The 17,632-nt window shown below is 39.1% G+C and overlaps 1 protein-coding gene across 1 annotated transcript; it reads right to left on the reverse strand.

Annotated features, from left to right (window-relative positions):
- Window positions 1-611: 611 nt before the first annotated feature.
- Window positions 612-12,515, reverse strand: klhl23 (kelch-like family member 23). The gene is made up of 3 exons (XM_059966623.1): window positions 11,297-12,515; window positions 10,735-10,887; window positions 612-1,765 (listed from the first exon to the last, which is right to left on the reverse strand). The coding sequence occupies exons 1-3, from the start codon at window positions 12,513-12,515 to the stop codon at window positions 1,449-1,451; spliced, it is 1,689 nt and encodes a 562-aa protein (XP_059822606.1). The 3' UTR covers window positions 612-1,448.
- Between the last annotated feature and the right edge of the window lie 5,117 nt (window positions 12,516-17,632).

Genomic DNA, 17,632 nt, shown 5'->3' on the forward strand with positions numbered 1-17,632 from the left:
TGAAAGGGTACAGAGAAAATTCATGGATGTTGCCAGGACTTGAGGGTCTGGGTCACAGGGTTGGGTTGAATAGGTTAGGACTTTATTCCCTTAAGTGCAGGAGAATGAGGATAGATGTGAAAGGGGTATACCAAGTTTTGAAGGGTGTAGATAAGGTCAATGCATGCAGGCTTTTCCTCTCAGATTGGGTGAGACTAGAACTAGAGGTCATAGGTGTAGGGTGAAAGGTAAGATATTTAGGGGGAATCTGAGGGGCAATTTCTTCACTCAGAGGTTGGTGCGAGTGTGGAACAAGCTGCCAGTGGAAATAGTAGATGTGGGTTCAATTATAACATTTAAGAGAAGTTTGGATAGGTAAATAGATGAGAGAAGTATGCAGGGCTATGGTCAGGGTGCAGGTAGATGTAACTGGGCAGTAAACCAGGCTGATATAGTCTAAATAAGCCAAAGGGCCTGTTTCTGCAATGTAGTACTCTATGACTCTAAATGGTTGGAAGTATATTTTAATAACAACATTCAAATATATAATTGCTGTTGGATTCTTTATAAACATAATATTGGTAAATCTTTTAATATTGAAATGTCATAAAATGTAATAAAATGTTTGAATACTTATTTTAGAATGTTTTTGTAATTCTAACAAAAGTTTGTTACTAATTTAATTTTTTGTTTAAAATTTAAAAGTGAATATGATAGAAAGAGAAACAAAAGCTGCTTTGGATTTATCCATCAACTTACAGCCACTCTCAGTAGAGTTTCTGTTGTTATTGGCACATTCTATAGATCCATGATCCTGTCAGAGCAGAAAGTAACCATTTGTATGGCAGAATCATGGACTGTTATTACACCATCAGAGGATTATGTCTTCCGCAACACACTGTACTTCTGATATTGGCAAGATTTAAGTACAATTAATTCAATGATGTGATCATGATGTCCACCAGGAAATTGTAGATTTAAAGAACTTGAGCTGTATTTGTTGCACCGGCATTCTTTCTACTTAGAAGTTCTCAGACCCTTCATTTATGAAATGTGTTCTGGAGAGGGTATTCCACAATCTTGTACCCAAGGCAGAGTGCAAACTGCGACATTTTCAGGAAACTACAAGCACAGTACTCCTAATTACCTGTGAACACCACCCCACATTAAGAGTACTAAAACAGAGAATCATATTTGATTTCCTTTGTTCACTTTAATAGTGAGATTAAACATTATTTGACATCATACCTTTCTTTAAAAGCTAGAGTAGGCCATATGGCCTTTCAAACATGTGCTGCCATTCAAAAAGATACATTTATTTTAATCAACTCCAGATTCTTATTCTATCACAATTTCTCTTATTCCAATTCCATTTTCAAGTTTGTGATTTATCATTAACAGCATACTAGTAACATTCTCTGCATCATCTGTTTGCTCAAAATCATTTTAGGTTATAAACAGAACATTATTTAGGCTTGTATATCATATACACTTACACAGCCATGTGAACGCATGGGACCAGGCAAATTCCCTATTATTTCCCAAGTATCTTTCTCGGGATCATATTTTTCAATACTCTGCAGATAACTTCCCTTAGAATATGAGTATCCACCTGTAACATAAATGCAGCCATTCATCACCAATGCACCACATTCCATTCGTCTTTCATTCATTTGGGTTATCTGTTTCCATTCATTCTTTTCTATGTCGTAACAATCAGTGATAGTTGTCTGTCCACCAACAAAGTAGATCTTGTTATATAAACCCACGGAGCACAGCCCATACTCTAGAAGAGAAAAATAGAACAACTGAATTATAAATATTCTTATAATAAGAACTGCATACATTCACTATTTCAACTTCTTTCCTGACTCACAGTTCCTAAATTAAGGTCCTAAAATTTGCTGTTATTATATTTTAAAAAAAGCAATTCCAACATAGCCATTTTCATTTGTTTTCTCTACTGCAAACTTCATGAAGAGAAATTTAAGGTATTTCAGAAGTATTCAGTAAGAGTCTATAATTAACATTACACTGGTTGTAACTGTCTCTACCTTCTCATAACACTGCACTAAAACTTCACGCAAAATCACTTCCCACTGTAATTTGAGTATAGTGTTTTGCTCAGCACTACTATTAAAACAGTGGACAAAGGGCACTACTTTCAAAGAATGAAGTTCTCTGTGCAGGTAGTAGAATCAATTTCAATACACGTGAGCAAAATGTAGAAAACTGGAGAACACATTACAGGTATTTCTTAAGTAAGAGTGCAATCAGTTACTTATTCCTGAACTCTTCCCCCACCCCAGAGTACTCCACATTACCATAAATCTAACCATATTATTTTCTTCAATTCTTCATGAATGCTTTTGAGCCTCGACTTTCTGTGAAACTAAACATTTTCCCATTCCTAATGTTCCAATTGCCTGTGGCTTCGCCTCTCTGGATTATTTCTAATGCTTCTGCTTCAGACATTAGAATTTTCAGTCTCTTGCTGTAATTTGTCCTCACTGTTTTGAGTTCAGTGAATCCATGCCCAATGAAACATTGCTCATGGGATCTCTGGAACTCTTGAATCACTTCTAGTATGCAACACATTACTCTCTCAAAGGACCCAGCTCCATCTATTTGATTCAAGCCATTCAGTAAACAGAGAAATTCTGTAAACATAATCCTTATGTAGTCATTACAGAAGCAGGGGCAATACTCAAGGAGCTGGAGGTACTCTGTGGGTCAGGTAGCATCTATGGAAGGAAATGAACAATCAACATTTCAAATCAAAACCTCTCATTTGGACTGAAAGAGGGAATATAGCAAAATAAAAAAGGTGTATGAAAGAGGTCAATAAGACTGGAGGATTTGCGTGTGAATGTCTTCCTCACCTGAAAAGGCTTTTTTAGGGCTCTGAGTGGTGGTGAGGGAGGGCATATAGGGACAGTTGTTACCCCTCTTATGTTTACGCGGGAAAGTGCCAGGGTCAGGTGAGAAGGTGGAAGGATGGCTTATGTACAAACTACATTCCAAATAAATTTTACTTAATTTCTTCATCAAGCTAATGTGTAGATGGTATCCAAGTCTGTCAGTTCTATATTGTCCCCCTTTCCTCCGAAACAAATGGGGACTGCTTTCTCATCAGCAGCTATTTTTCTTAAGGGACATGCATTATGCCCCTTTCTGAAGCAGTTTTGCCCCATGTCATCTTGCAAAGGAACTCCAAGGAGCAAAGTCTGTTCCATGGTTTATCCCTACACAGTTTACAGCCTTCCCACTTTTGGCATCAATGTAACCCATTGGTTTCCCACCAAACACACATGTAACATCTGCATTACATTGCAATGAAAATAAATCAATGTCTATGTTAGTTCTGATACTAATTACATAGTAATTTTCTATTACTATTACATCTCCAAACTAGTGCTTATTCCTTTGAATGTTAGGTCCAGTGTGTCAAACAATCTACCTGAATTCTCTCATTTACCAACCCAAGAACTAAACATCCAACAGCACCTGAACAAAATAGAGTTGAGAATTGCAAATTAATGCCTATGTCTTTAATCTGACCACATTTTTGCTGAGAGTTTCCACTGGTGCCTTTTTGCTCAGAACAAAGTTGTAGCTCAGGGAAAATTGTTTGAACCACATTCACAGCAGCTTGTAGAATAAGTACTAGTATGGATGTATAAAACAGTTTTGCATGTTCATTGCAGTACATATTAATAAAATTATAAATTACAATAAGTAGATATAAAAATACATTAAATAAATAGTGCAAAATGAGAGAGGGAAAACACTGAGGAAGTGTTCGTGGATTCAGCGTCCATTCCGAAATCTGATGGCAGAGGGAAAGAAACTGTTCTTGAAATATCAAGTGAGTGACTTTAGGCTCCTGTACTTCCTCCTTGATGGTAGCTATGAGAAGAGGGAATGTCCTGGGTGATTGGTGTTGTGTATTTAATATTTCAATAATATTTGAGTAATATTGAATATATATTGATTGCTTAAGCATTCTTGTTCATTTAAATAATTCATTACAGGTTATATGTCATCACTAAAAGTGGAGAACAAAATAAAACTTACATTACTGGTTCTGTTCTTTTCCTTTGAATTAGTTTAATGGTTCAAAGCTACAAAACATAACAGTGACGATGAGGTATTTTTAAAATGAAGCTGGGACAGCTACCGACCTATTGAAATGCAGTGAGACATTTGAGCTAATGAAAAAGCACAGAAAGGAACAGCGTGTAGAAAACAGTGCAACAGATGCAGAGACAGTCGAGTTAACAAAAAGGTAGAAACAGAAGAATTCATAGATTCATAAGTAGTGAGTACCGGGTAATAATAAACATAAATTAAAAAGAGTAGAAATGGCTGGCTGTATTGACATGTTCAATTGCTCAATAGGTAACTGGCTCATTTATACTAAGCTAACTGAACATTACTTTGAATCAAGTAAAACAGCCAGTGAGAAACAAGTACCAATTTTGCTGAGTGCATTGGTTTTAAAGGCATACAATTGCTTCAAAGTTTATCTGCTCCAACCAAACCAGCTGAAATGAGCCTTGCTGATATTGTGAAAGTAATTCAGGAATATGTAGAACCAAAACCATTGTTGGTTGCAGAATGCTTCAGGTTTCATAAGCAGAATCAAAAGGAAGAGGAGTCCATTTGGCTTTTATGAGTATAAAGAACCATAATCTACAATGTATGCATGATATTAAGGTTATTGCATGAGGTTCAAGTGGGAGACAAAAAACTGCTTGTAAAAGTAGATGCAAAGACAAAAACCAAGCTGGATGAATGGACGGCCAAAAAGAAAGAAGTCAATGGAGATTTAAAAACAGAGGAGTCATCAGATGATGTTGTGGATGAAGAAACTAGCAGGAGAGATCAGATCGTAGGAGTAATAGAAGGATTAACAGTTCACTCTAGTGAACTATATGCCCCTACCTAAGATCAAGATGCACATCCTAGAAAGAAGGAAGGCAAGAAAAAGAAAGATAAGAAGTTGAAAAGATAGAGAGAAAGAACATGAGTGTGGAAGAAGGAATGTGGGAAAGAAAACATGGGATAAAAAGAGAGAAAAAGCTGAGACAAGGAGAGAAGCAACAATCTAAGTAGATCCAGAGTGAAAAGCCGTGAAAAGGAAAAGAAACGCTTCCAGGGCTATCAGAACCAGTTCCTGCAGTATCAGCATCAACTCCTGCAACCACCACAGAGGAGATCCAAACCTGAGATTGTTTCACAGCCACATGTCTCACCTGCCAAGCAGAGTGATCCTCCTTGTCAGGAAAGATATTATCCCACAAGAGTAAGACATCCTCCAGAACGATTAAGTCTTTAGGCCTGAATAGGACAAATTAAAATTTACTATGCTGTGATGTCTGTATAGTAGTTGTATATTATGTATTTAGTTGAGATGTATTCTATAATGAGCTGAGTTGATAGCTAAGCAGGGTAGTGTTGTGCATTTAATATTTCACTAATATTTGAGTAATGTGTGAATATATATATATATATATATATAGATCAAGTATTCTTGTTCGTTTAAATAATTCATTATGTATAAATATGTGACTAGCATATGTCATCACGCTACCATGTTATACATGTGTGCCTCACTTAAAGTAAAGAACAGAGTTAGACTCAAAAGGGTGAGCAGTTTCAAATTCCTGGGTGTCAGTACCTCTGAGGATCTATCCTGGGCCCAACGCAGTTACAAAGAAGGCAGAACAGCGGATATATTTCATTAGGAAATTGAGGAGATTTAGCATGTCACCAAAAACACTCACAAATTTCTATAAATGTACAGTGAAGAGCATTATAACTGGCTGCATCAAAGTCTGGTATAGTGGGCGAGGATACAGCATAGGATTGAAATAAATTGCAGAAAGCTGTAAACTCAGTCAGCTCCATTATGGGCAGTAGCCTACCCCAGCATCCAGGACATCTTCAAGGAGCAAGGCCTTAAAAAGACAACACCCATCATTAAGGATCCCCATCACACACGGCATGCCCTTTATTCATTGCTACCATTGAGGCGGAGGTATGGGAGCCTGAAGACACACTGTTTCAGAAACAGTTTCTTCCCTTCCACCGACTTCTGATTGGACTTTGAACCCATGAACACCACCTAACTACTTTTTTTCTCTCTATTTTCACTACTTATTCAATTCAACTTTATTAAATATATACTTGCTGTAATTCATAGTTTATGTTATTATGTATTGCAATTTACTGCTGCTACATAACATATTTCATGACATATGCCAGTGATATTAAACCTGATTTTGAATCCTGCCGCTCTTGTTTTTCCTTTTAATTAACTTAATATTTTGATGCTACAAAACATAATAATGGGGTTCTTTAATAATGAATGCCACCTTTTTGAGGCATGCCAATTGCAACATTCCAATTTTCCTCAAACTTCTAATGAAATGTTGTCACTGTCATACCTTTTTTTAATTGCAACAATATGTTTGGCCCAGGATAGACCCTTGGAGATGCTGACACCCATGAACTTGAAACTGTTCACCCTTTCCACTTCTGATCCTTCGATGACAGATCCCCCTATGTGTTTCCCTGACTCCCCTTTCCTGAAGTCCACAATCAATCCCTTGGTCTCACTGACAGTTAATGCAAGGTTGTTGCTGCGACACCGCTCAACCAGCTGATTTATCACACTATTGTACCTCATCACCGCCAGAAACTTTGCCAACAATAGGTGTGTCATTGGCAAATTTATGGATGCCGTTTGAGCTGTGCCTAACCACAGAGTCATGGGTGTGGAGAGAGTGGAGCAGTGGGCTAAGCACACATCGTTGAAGTTTGCCAGTGTTGATCGTCAGTGAGGAGGAGATGTTTTTTCCGATCTGCACAGAATGAGGTCTCCTGGTGAGGAAGTCAAACATCCAGTTTTTGAGGGAGATGCAGAAGCCCAGGTATTAGAGTTTGTTGATTAGAACTGAGAGTATGATGGTGTTGAATACTGCGCTGTAGTCAATAAAGAGCGGCCTGACATAAGTAGTACTATTGTCCAGGTGCTCAAGTTAGAGTTTGTTTAATTGCCATTCAGTCACCCATGAATACAGCCAAACAAAACAGCATTACTCCAGGGCCAAGGTGTGAAACACAATACCAGCAATCATACACAGCACAAGGCATTTATACCATATGTAAGATATCAGTAAAATTCAGTTGCACACAAAAAAATACCATCCAAGACTCTGAATGTTGCAGCAGTCTGTAGTCAAACTCAATACAGCTTGTCTTCTGCTGAGCGATCACGGGGGGGCAGCACCAACACAAGCTTGGATGCTGCACCCAGAGTGCACCGACTCCGGCAATTCCCTCCCGGGTGGCTGTAAACTAACGACACCACAGCTTGAGGCCTAGTGCTCACCTTGTCAAGGGCCATGCATCTCCCCCTCCATCTGTCTCTGCCGTCTTGTTGATAAAGCAGTGAATCAGACTTGCAACATTCCACATTAACAATGTCCACCAGAGTTTTGCAATTGCAAGAAGAGTGACTAAGATGATCACTCGCTGTTAGACTGCACACCGCCTTCTCACACTGACTCCTCTGACCCAGGCTGCAGGATCCACATCAAGTCCAGTTCTTTCAGTTTCTCCGCCAATGAGCAACTCGCTGACAGGTTAGATCTGCGGTATTTTAAGTTCTTAATGTCCAGTGGGGTCTTGTGATCATGAAAAGTACTTAAAATAAGAGACAATAACACCTTTGGTTGGTTCTGTAGAAGCTGCTGTGAAGTGATCCAAGGCTGTGTGGAGAGCCAGAGATTGCATCTGCTGTAAAGATATTGTGGTGATAGGCAAATTGCAGCTGGCCCGTGTTCTTGATTCTGGCCATGACCAACCTCCAAAACCACTTCATCACAGTGGATGTGAGTGTAACTGGGTAATAGTCACTGGGCAGCTTACCCTGCTCTTTTTGGGCACTGATATGATTGTCACCCTTTTGAAACAGGTGGGAACCTCCAACTGTAGTAGTGTGGTGAACTACATATACCTGTCTGGACACGCCTCCCCGCTGTCTGCTCCTGTGGCTCCTCCCACAGACCCCGGTATAAAGGCGATCAAGGCCTGAGCCCGGCCTCTCAATCTCCAGGATGTAGTATGGTGGTCAACCACTGCTTGTTCCTTCTTCCAGTCAATAAAAGCCGATATCTCACCTTTACGTCTCAGAGAGAGTTATTGATGGTGCATCAAGTTGTGAGACAATGAAGATGTCCTTGAACATCCTGCCAGTTGGCAGGCACAGATTTTCAGAGCCTAACCAGGTAGACCATCAGGGCCTGACACCTTGCAAGGGTTCACCCTGAAAGACGTTCTGACGTCAGCCTCCAAGACAGGGATCACATAGATGTAGTTTTATTCTCCATTTCAAAGCATGCATAAAAGGTGTTGAGCTCATCTGAAAGTGAAGATCACTGCCATTCATTATGTTAGATTTTGCCTTGTAGGAAGTAATGGCCTGCAAACCCTACCAGAGTTGAAGTGCATCCAATTACATGTCGAACCTCAATCGGAATTGTTTTCTTACTTGTAATAATGCCACAAATCTAGCCCTCAGCAAGCTATGAATCTCCTGGTTCATCCACGGCTTTTGATTTGAGTGTATCTAGTATGTTCTTAAAAGTGCACGGTCATTGACATAGTTCAGGGATCGGCAACCTTTACCACTGAAAGAGCCATATGGACCCGTTTCCCACAGAAAAGAAAACACTGGGCGCCACAAAACCCGTTTGACATTTAAAATGAAATAACACAGCATACAACGTTTTTTTTTTGCCTTTATGCTATGTATAAACAAACTATAATGTGTTGCATTTATGAAATCGATGAACTCCTGCAGAGAAAACGAAATTACGTTTCTGCATGCAACAAAAACATTTTGAACTCTGAAAAAAAGACGTTGGGTTGAAGGTTACTTTTAAGTAAAATACTCAATGTCTATTTGAGTCCTTCTTGTATTTATGAAAAACGCCGAACTTAAATTGTCCGCCAGCAGCAAAACAAAAATAACGTCAGCCAGCTGTCAACCTGAAAAATAAAAGGACTATTTCACTGAACAATGAAAAAATATAAATATACGTAAAATAATAGGCAATTAAAATATTTATCATACTTGGTTAATGGGATTTCTGCTCCTGGACCTCAGCGCACAGCGTCTGCACATCAGGGCTGTATGATGTCACCTTCATCTTTACACAGGATCGCAAGCTGTCATCTGTGAGGCGTGCGCGATGTTTGTTTTTAATAAAGTTCATGTTGGAGAACACCTGCTCACATACATATGTGGATCAAAAGATCGACAGGACTCCAAGCACATACTTTTTAATGTTTACATAAATGTCGGGGTTAGCATTCCATGTTTCGAACACAAGTTTGTCCGTTTGGGGAGGTTTTCAATATCACTCCATCTGAGCAAGAACGGCCTTCTGACGGGCAACATCTTCAAGGTCTGCTGTCAAGCGTCTAAGCTTGGACACCCATATGTCTTTGTCGGCTGTGTTGGCCAGTTCCATCTCAAGATCAGGTTGACTCACATCTGCCAATGCAGTCGTATTCAGTAGGAATGGATCGATGCTTAGGGGAGTGGCGGGTGTCAGGCATTGGCAGTGGTGACATATTAATAGTGATAAAAAACACGTAGTGGTGTGCTACACGCAGCGCTAAAATAACGACACGGAGTCGGTAAACTGCAGTCAAAGATAACTTTATTCGAACTAAACAGCCTTGCTTTTAAGCCTCCCTCAACCCTCCCCCCCCCCCCCGTGGGCACGGATGCTCCAAAAGACACATACTCACAAACCCCCGTAGGCTATCTCCCTTAGCCGGAATGCTGGCTAATTGTGAGCCGGTTTGGATGTGCCAGGAAATGGGTCGCCACAACGTTTTATTTAGATGGTACAATATCACCATAATCTTCAAATTTAGAATTACATTTCAAAAACTAACAAACTAACATAAAATACATTTTAATTAAATACTCATCATTTATTTTCCAAAGCCACAGGGAGCCGCAGCACAGAGATGAAAGAGTCGCATGCGGCTCCGGAGCCGCAGGTTGCCGACCCCTGACATAGTTGATGATGAAGTCATTGACAACTCTGGCATATTCATTCAGACTTGAAGATGAATCCCTGAATTCTTGAAGATGAATCTAAAAATGTATGTAGTATTCATACTTTGATAATAAATGTACTGTGAACTTGAACTTGTGCAGTCCAAAGCAGTCCTATAAGCAATCCTCTGCCTCCCTTGACCATACCTTCTTGGTCTTTACTGGTGACTATTTATGAAGCTTGCAGACATATACCACATCCGCTGCCTGCCATCACTACTTTTTTACCTAGATAACCTGTTGTCAATTACGTTACATTCAGTTATTTCCCTCTTCTTAAACAGAAATACAGTACACCATATATTTTAACAATATAGTATCCAGAGGCTCTTTTGTGTTGCTTTTCATGAGGCTAGATAACAAGGATAAAAGTACCAATAAAACACCTTTTATTGAAAATAATCAATGTTCAACTAACAGCTGTGTCTGGTGTAACAACGTATTCAGCTCATATTACACAATCCTTTAAAGTGCACTCACGTTCTTTGTATGCTACAGAAACATTTGTGCATAGCTGATCTCAAAATCCTTGTCATTTTTACTGTTCAACTAAAAAAATTAATGAAAATGTTCTAATACTGATTTTAATTTATTAGAAATGCTTTAAATACCTGGGTGTGGAGTGATAGTGATTATTGTCCACTCGTTGAGATCTGACTTGTAGCTCTGAATTTTATCATAAGTTGAACTTCCTCGGTAACCGTAGTGTCCTCCTGTTACATAGATAACTTCCTGGACAACACAAGCAGTTGCATTTCCAACCCCTATCCATCAGATTTTTGTTAGTAACAGTGTAGTAATAAAATCCTTACTGAGGAAAAAGTAATTCAAACTGCTTTTAATTAAATACTTGATGAATTTTAAATAATGCTCTGATAATTTAAGTGCCTTTAAACTGGTAAAATAGTATCAAAATACAAAATAACATCTGTTAAAATATCAACCCTTTTACTGTTTGCTCAACTATCTGAGCAGCATTCTTAAAAGTGAATATGTTCTAACGTTTACACTGGACAAAGCTCAATAGTGAAAAAAAACACACAAATAGCACAAAATCAGTCCAGATTTTAATCCTACTAGGTTGATTTGGAGGCTATCATGTTAATTCTTTTGCAATTTTAATCATAAACAGTTAATGGTTAAGATCTATTTGATCTTATATTGATTACATACCTTTCAGCATGCTTGCGATCGGAATCCATTTCTTTTTCAAAGGATCATAGAACTCTGCGTCCTGCGCTGGAGCACCAGCTCGGTATCCACCCATCACATAGATACAGCCACGCATTACCACTGAACAGTGATAATAACGAGCATTTAACATTGGGCTCCCTTCCACCCAATTATCCATTTCTGAATTATAAATCCACACGTTGTCTAGGGCTTCCAGGTTATCAGAACTATAACCACCTGTAACATAAATGTTTGGTCCTAAAGCAGAAACAGTATAACTTTCTGTTCTGTAACCAGGCAACTGTGAACCCTGTGTCCATAAATCAGTTGATGGGTTCCATATGTGGACCTCAGAAAGTGGGTGCCAGTAATATCCACCAATTATATACATATTACACGTTAACTTCTTGCAAGGCTGTGAACTCATACTGTAATTTGATTCCAGAACACGACTTTTTAAAGAGTGCATCTTAACATCAGTGGTGAGAAGGGACTGCCCATGCACTTCAAGTGCTGTTTTGATGTAAAGATGATCTAGATCAATTTGGACATATTTTAATAATTCCACCAAATATTCAATTCTATTTTCCATGTCATATGCAATCCACCTGACAATAGCTTCAAGAAGAATATCTGACTTCCACACATTGAGGTTTTTTCTGGACAGTATAAAAAGGAGTTTGTCTTTGCTAGTTTCTAAGTATTCATCCTGTCTTGAAATTTCTTCAAAGTTGGAGAGAAACACTCTTCGAGATTCTTTCTCTAAGTCAGTACAATGATGGCTTTCCGCAAAAGAATGCATTCCTATACAATTGCCAAAATCTAGATGTCTGGCTAGAAAGTTTTCACATGCCTTTTTGACTGATGGAAATTGCAGGAGATCTGCAGTCTCCAACAAAGTTTGGACATTGTTTTCTGTTATCAGTACTTCTGATGTGTATACAAACCTTATCAGAGCGTCTAAGATACTGTGATCAATGGTTGGAAGTTTAATAATCGTGGTAGCTTTTTCCTGCATATCTGCAGTGAACATTGCTTTGAAGTAAGTGCTACAAGCTGCCAGAGCAACTTTATGGCAGTGAAATAATTGCCCCGAGAAGCATTCAAAAATAACGTCGGTGAATAATCCACTTTGATAAAATTCGTTAAACACATTAAGGAATTCTGTAGAATGACTTGTATCCTTGAACTCATAGGAATAATGTTCTTTTCCAGCCATATCTGTAAAATAATTACATATATTATTGTCATTCTTACTTACAATTTGCTTTAGTAGGTTCTACTGAGTAGGTTTATCTGTTCATATTTAATTTGGAGGTGCAAAATCATCAGTAAAGCCATTAAATGACAATACTCAGCAATGATGGTAATTATCAGTCTGAACCGCAGACCATGCTGCAATCTTGATTAAGGCATATATACAAGCTGAACATTTGAGGGAAAATGTGAATAATTGCCATTAGCAAATATAGTAAGAGGAACCTTAAGTATGGAGGTTCTGCTTGATACGCCAGGAATGGGTGGACACGGCTTATTCAACGAAAACTGCCAAAGTTATTGGAATTATACTTAAACATGATGGTCAGAGGTCAACAAACTTCAAAGATGGTCAACATTTATTATCAAAATATGTGTACCAAATACAACCTTGAGATTCGTCTTTTTGCAGGCAACCATAAAACAAAGTAGCACAATAGAATGCACAAAAAATCCCCACAGAATAAAGACCATCAAACACCCAATGTGCAAAAAGGAACAAATCATGCACACAATGAAAAAGGAAACAACAAGACACAGAACATGAACTGCAGAGACCCCAGAAATGTTTGCAGTTCAGCACTGCAAACATTCCGGGACCCCTGCAGCTGCAGGCCACAGCCACAACACTATACTCCAGAGAGATCACATTCAGAATTCACCCAGATTTAGTTAATTATTTTCTCTCTGTCAAAAACTGAGAAGTTTCTATAATATTCAGGTCCATTTACAAGTCATTCGGTAATGAACCATTTAACACCAGACTGCAAAATAACTCAGAAAATAGCCAGAATTGGGTTGGTAAGTGTTGGAAACACTTCCACTACATAGTATAATAAATGAAGGAAATAAACTGTACATGGAAAGATTACTAAAGTTTGACATGGAGAGGGTGAACCTGCTTCATAATTAAATAGTTAAAACATCAAGCACAGGAATTGTAAATGTATGGCAAATATGTTTATATACAAAACAAAATGTTAGGAAAAGACCCCATCCTCCAATGGTATTTTGTTTCAGGTCATGGAGTCATACAAGATGGAAACAGGCCTTTTGGCCTAATGAGCCTATACCAGGGGTCGGCAACGTTTACCACAGAAAGAGCCAATATGGACCCATTTCCGACAGAAAAGAAAACACTGGGAACCACAAAACCCGTTTGACATTTAAAATAAAATAACACAGCATACAACGGTTTTTATTGCCTTTATGCTATGTATAAACAAACCATAATGTGTTGCATTTATGAAATCGATGAACTCCTGCAGAGAAAATGAAATTACATTTCTGCATGCAACAAAAACATTTTGAACTCCAAAAAAAAGACGTTGGGTTGAAGGTTACTCCATAGGTAGCCTACCTTGGATCAAAGAATTAAAAGAAAGCGCGCACTGACGGGTGTCAGGCATTGGCAGTGGTGATGTATATTAATAGCGATAAAAAACACGTTGTAGCGGTGTAGCGCTACACGCAGCGCTAAAATAAAGACACTGCAGTCAAAGGTAACTTTATTCGAACTAAACAGCCTTGATTTAAAGCCTCCCTCAATCCGTCCCCGTGGGCGCGGATGCTCCAAAAGACACGTGCTCACAAACCCCCGTAGGCTATCTCCCTTAGCCGGAATGGTGGCTAATTGTGAGCCGGTTCGGATGTGCCAGGAAATGGGGTCTCCACAACGTTTTTAGATTGTACAAGATCACCATAATCTTCAAATTTCGAATTACATTTCAAAATCTAACAAACTACGGGGAGCCGCAGCACAGAGATCAAAGAGCCGTGGGTTGCCGACCCTTGGCCTATACCAATCATCAAGCACCCATTTATACTCTTCATTCAACCCTAACCCAGTTTGCTTCCCCACATTCCCATCAACTTGCATGAGATTCCACAACTCACTGACACTCAAGTGATGACTCACTGCAGACAATTTATCAAACACCTGTTATGAACCCCGTAACTGGGTCACTTACCAGCAAAGATAGAGAGGTCCATTGAAGTCTGATGGTACTCTTTTTAACAGTATTTATTAGTAAAAATACACAAAAATAATGTCGATGCAAACATACAGATAATATACGTCAACAATATTAAAATCTAAAAGTGCGGGTGTAACAATAGTCAATAAGAAATAACTCTATCGTTGTCTAGGGGATAATGAATTGTCCAATGGAAATATAAAAGTCACAAAGTTCATTCAGGCTGCAGCCTTTGGTTGGAGTCAAGAGAGATTTTTAGAAAACTTGCCGGCTTTCCTTTTTATGATTTCAATCCTTCGGAATTTCATTAGTGTGGCCTCTTCTCTAGCTAAGCCGTTCTTCCATGGCGAGCCCGCCAATTCCCAAGCAAGGGAAAAGGACGCACGCGAGCCCCCCACCAGCTGTCGCTATTAAACACTGTCACGGGATTTCTAGCGTTTCTCCTGGTGCATCAAAAGGGGTTGTTCCCCAGACCCTCTTTTATCCTTACTCACAGGGTCTCAGATGTCAATCAGGTTGGGATGATGCAATCCCTCAACCAGCCCACTCTGGTCATCCCCTGAGGGGCTTCAATGAATAGTACAGTACTCAATACACAATTCCGTCTCCAAGAGACAATAGCCGTTATCAGTGGTTCCGTTTCGCTGAGGCCAGGACACATTCCAAACCCTGTGTATTCTGGATGTCTCTCTCTCATTTCCTGGGTCCCAGACCCGAATTAATAGCGATCTTGCGATTCTCAAAAAGAAGGGGGCTACTTTGTACCCTTCGGCCCCTCAGAGTTGTGGCACATTCATAACACACCATTTAAGAGAAGTTTGGATGGATACATGGATGGGAAGGGTAGAGAGGTGCAGGACGACGAGATTAGGTGAAATAACAGTTCAGCACAGACTAAGTAGGATTAAACTGAGTGATTTCTAAACTCAGTGATCAATAGCTCTTTTGACAAAATGAAGCTGAGAAAATGGCCACTGGTAAATACTGAAGATAGCTCAAAAAGATTTAAGAGGAAAATGAAGAAATAGGCATCAGTGTTAGTTTCACCTTTATATAGTACCCAAAGAAGCTGCACAAGAAAAAAATATTGATCTTACTAATTTAGGCAAGGGAATACAGAGAGAATAAAATGGGATTGGTCTATGATTAGTGCAATTATGTGATGGTTAGTGTGGACCATTGAGGCTGATAGACCTGTTTCTATGCTGTGTGATTCCATGACTTTTTGATTCTATGTGGGAGAACATATTATAATTTTTTTTATAAATTTGAGGCTTGCTAACATTCACAGTATCCAAACTCTAATTACAGATGACTGGGTTACAAATCAGACTGAATTGTCTTTGTGCTCAACAGGGGACTAATAATAAAGAGTGTTACATAATTCAAAATTCACTCTGAATGAAGTAAAATCAGATAATGATAATTTCTAGATCATATTTCATCACTCCAGAAACTTGGCTGGCACTTCTGGTATTCAAACATTAATGCTATAGCATTGCAAGTCAAGCATGCACTGAACGCCATTTTTCATCTAATGCTCATTTTGTGACCACTCCCAGGTCAAATTGCTCGTATTGTATACTGCTAGATTATAATTGAGGTAAATTAAGCCCTATACCAAATCTCCTCAAACACATAAAATATATTTTTGGTATGCCACCAAAGACTCTTGCACATTTCTAAAGATATACAATGGAGAGCATTCTGACCATTTACATCATTGCTTGGCGTAGAGGCTCCAACGTGCAGGATGAAATAAGGCCGCAAAGGGTTGTAAGCTCAGCCAGGCCCATCATGAGCACAGTCCTCCTCACCATCACGGACGTCTTCAAAAGGAGGCACATCATGAAGGACCCTCACCATCCAGGACCTTCCTCTTCTAGTTACTACCATTAATGAGAATGGTGCTGCTACTCAATACTCAATCTTTTAGGAAATGTTCCTCCCCTCTGTTACTGGACTTTGAATTGTCCATACATTATTTCTCATCTGCATTACTTAGTCATTGTAATTTTTATTTCTTGCACTGTACTGCTGCTGCAAACAACAAATTTCATGATATGCTTTATGTCATAAAAAATAAACATGATTCTGATTCATTTTACCTCCGCACCTTTCTCTGCTACATTTCCCACCTCACTCCACAATGGCACCAATCCAAACTCATACCCTGTCCTTAACCCTGGAGGGACTGCACTGGAGGGAGAAAGCCTCATGACAGAAATGCAAGAGATTGTACCCTTCATGCAGGCTCAGTTTCTTAATATGTCGGAAAATCAGTGTCTCATCAGGTGGATGATGCATGTCTGAACACTCCATGGACTGCAAAAAAATGAAAAGTCAAGATCCAGTTTCAAAAAGAGCACTAATCTGCATGCTGACAAAAAATCTGAGAGTGACACAGGACTGGCTAGCTTGAGATTTTTACAACGTGAGATGGCTTAAACCAGAAGTGAATGGCAAATTAATTAAAATGTAATTGGACACTGGCTCGGCTGTTTCAGTCATCCCACAAAATGGGTTTGAAAGGCATTTCAAAGATACTGAATTGAAGCCTGCAAATATCCAACTAATAACTTCTACTGGGGAAAAGACAACTCCTATGGGAATGACATTTCTAACAGTGAAATACAACAACCAACCAGCTACATTGAACTTGTACATGGTAAAAACAGGAGCACCAGCATTGTGGGGGCATGATTGGCTGAGATAACTACAAGTTGATTGGAGATCATCCACAATTTTCTTACCACATCCCCTGTAACAGAGTCAACTGAAAGCAACTCAATGGTACTCAATGGAAATGTACTCAACGATGCCACAATTGTCTCCATGTTGTAACACCATGAACCGTGGCCCAACAAAGGATAAACAGTGCTGGTGTCAAGCTCTGTGCCTCTGGTTGGAAAATATATTGGACCGAGGAAGGTAGATATTGCTCAGAGGGATCATGAAAATGACAAAAACAGTGGACTGACAACTGTTTTTGTAGGCAACATTCTGAGAAAGCATTGATATCTTAACCAGGCAGTTATTTGTGAAATGTGGCTTGGTTTTAAGATGGAAGAGAGTCCAAGGAGCTTCAGGAGAGTTGCAAGCA

This window comes from Hypanus sabinus, chromosome 4 (assembly GCF_030144855.1).
Source record: "Hypanus sabinus isolate sHypSab1 chromosome 4, sHypSab1.hap1, whole genome shotgun sequence".
Classification (NCBI taxonomy): Eukaryota; Metazoa; Chordata; class Chondrichthyes; order Myliobatiformes; family Dasyatidae; genus Hypanus; species Hypanus sabinus.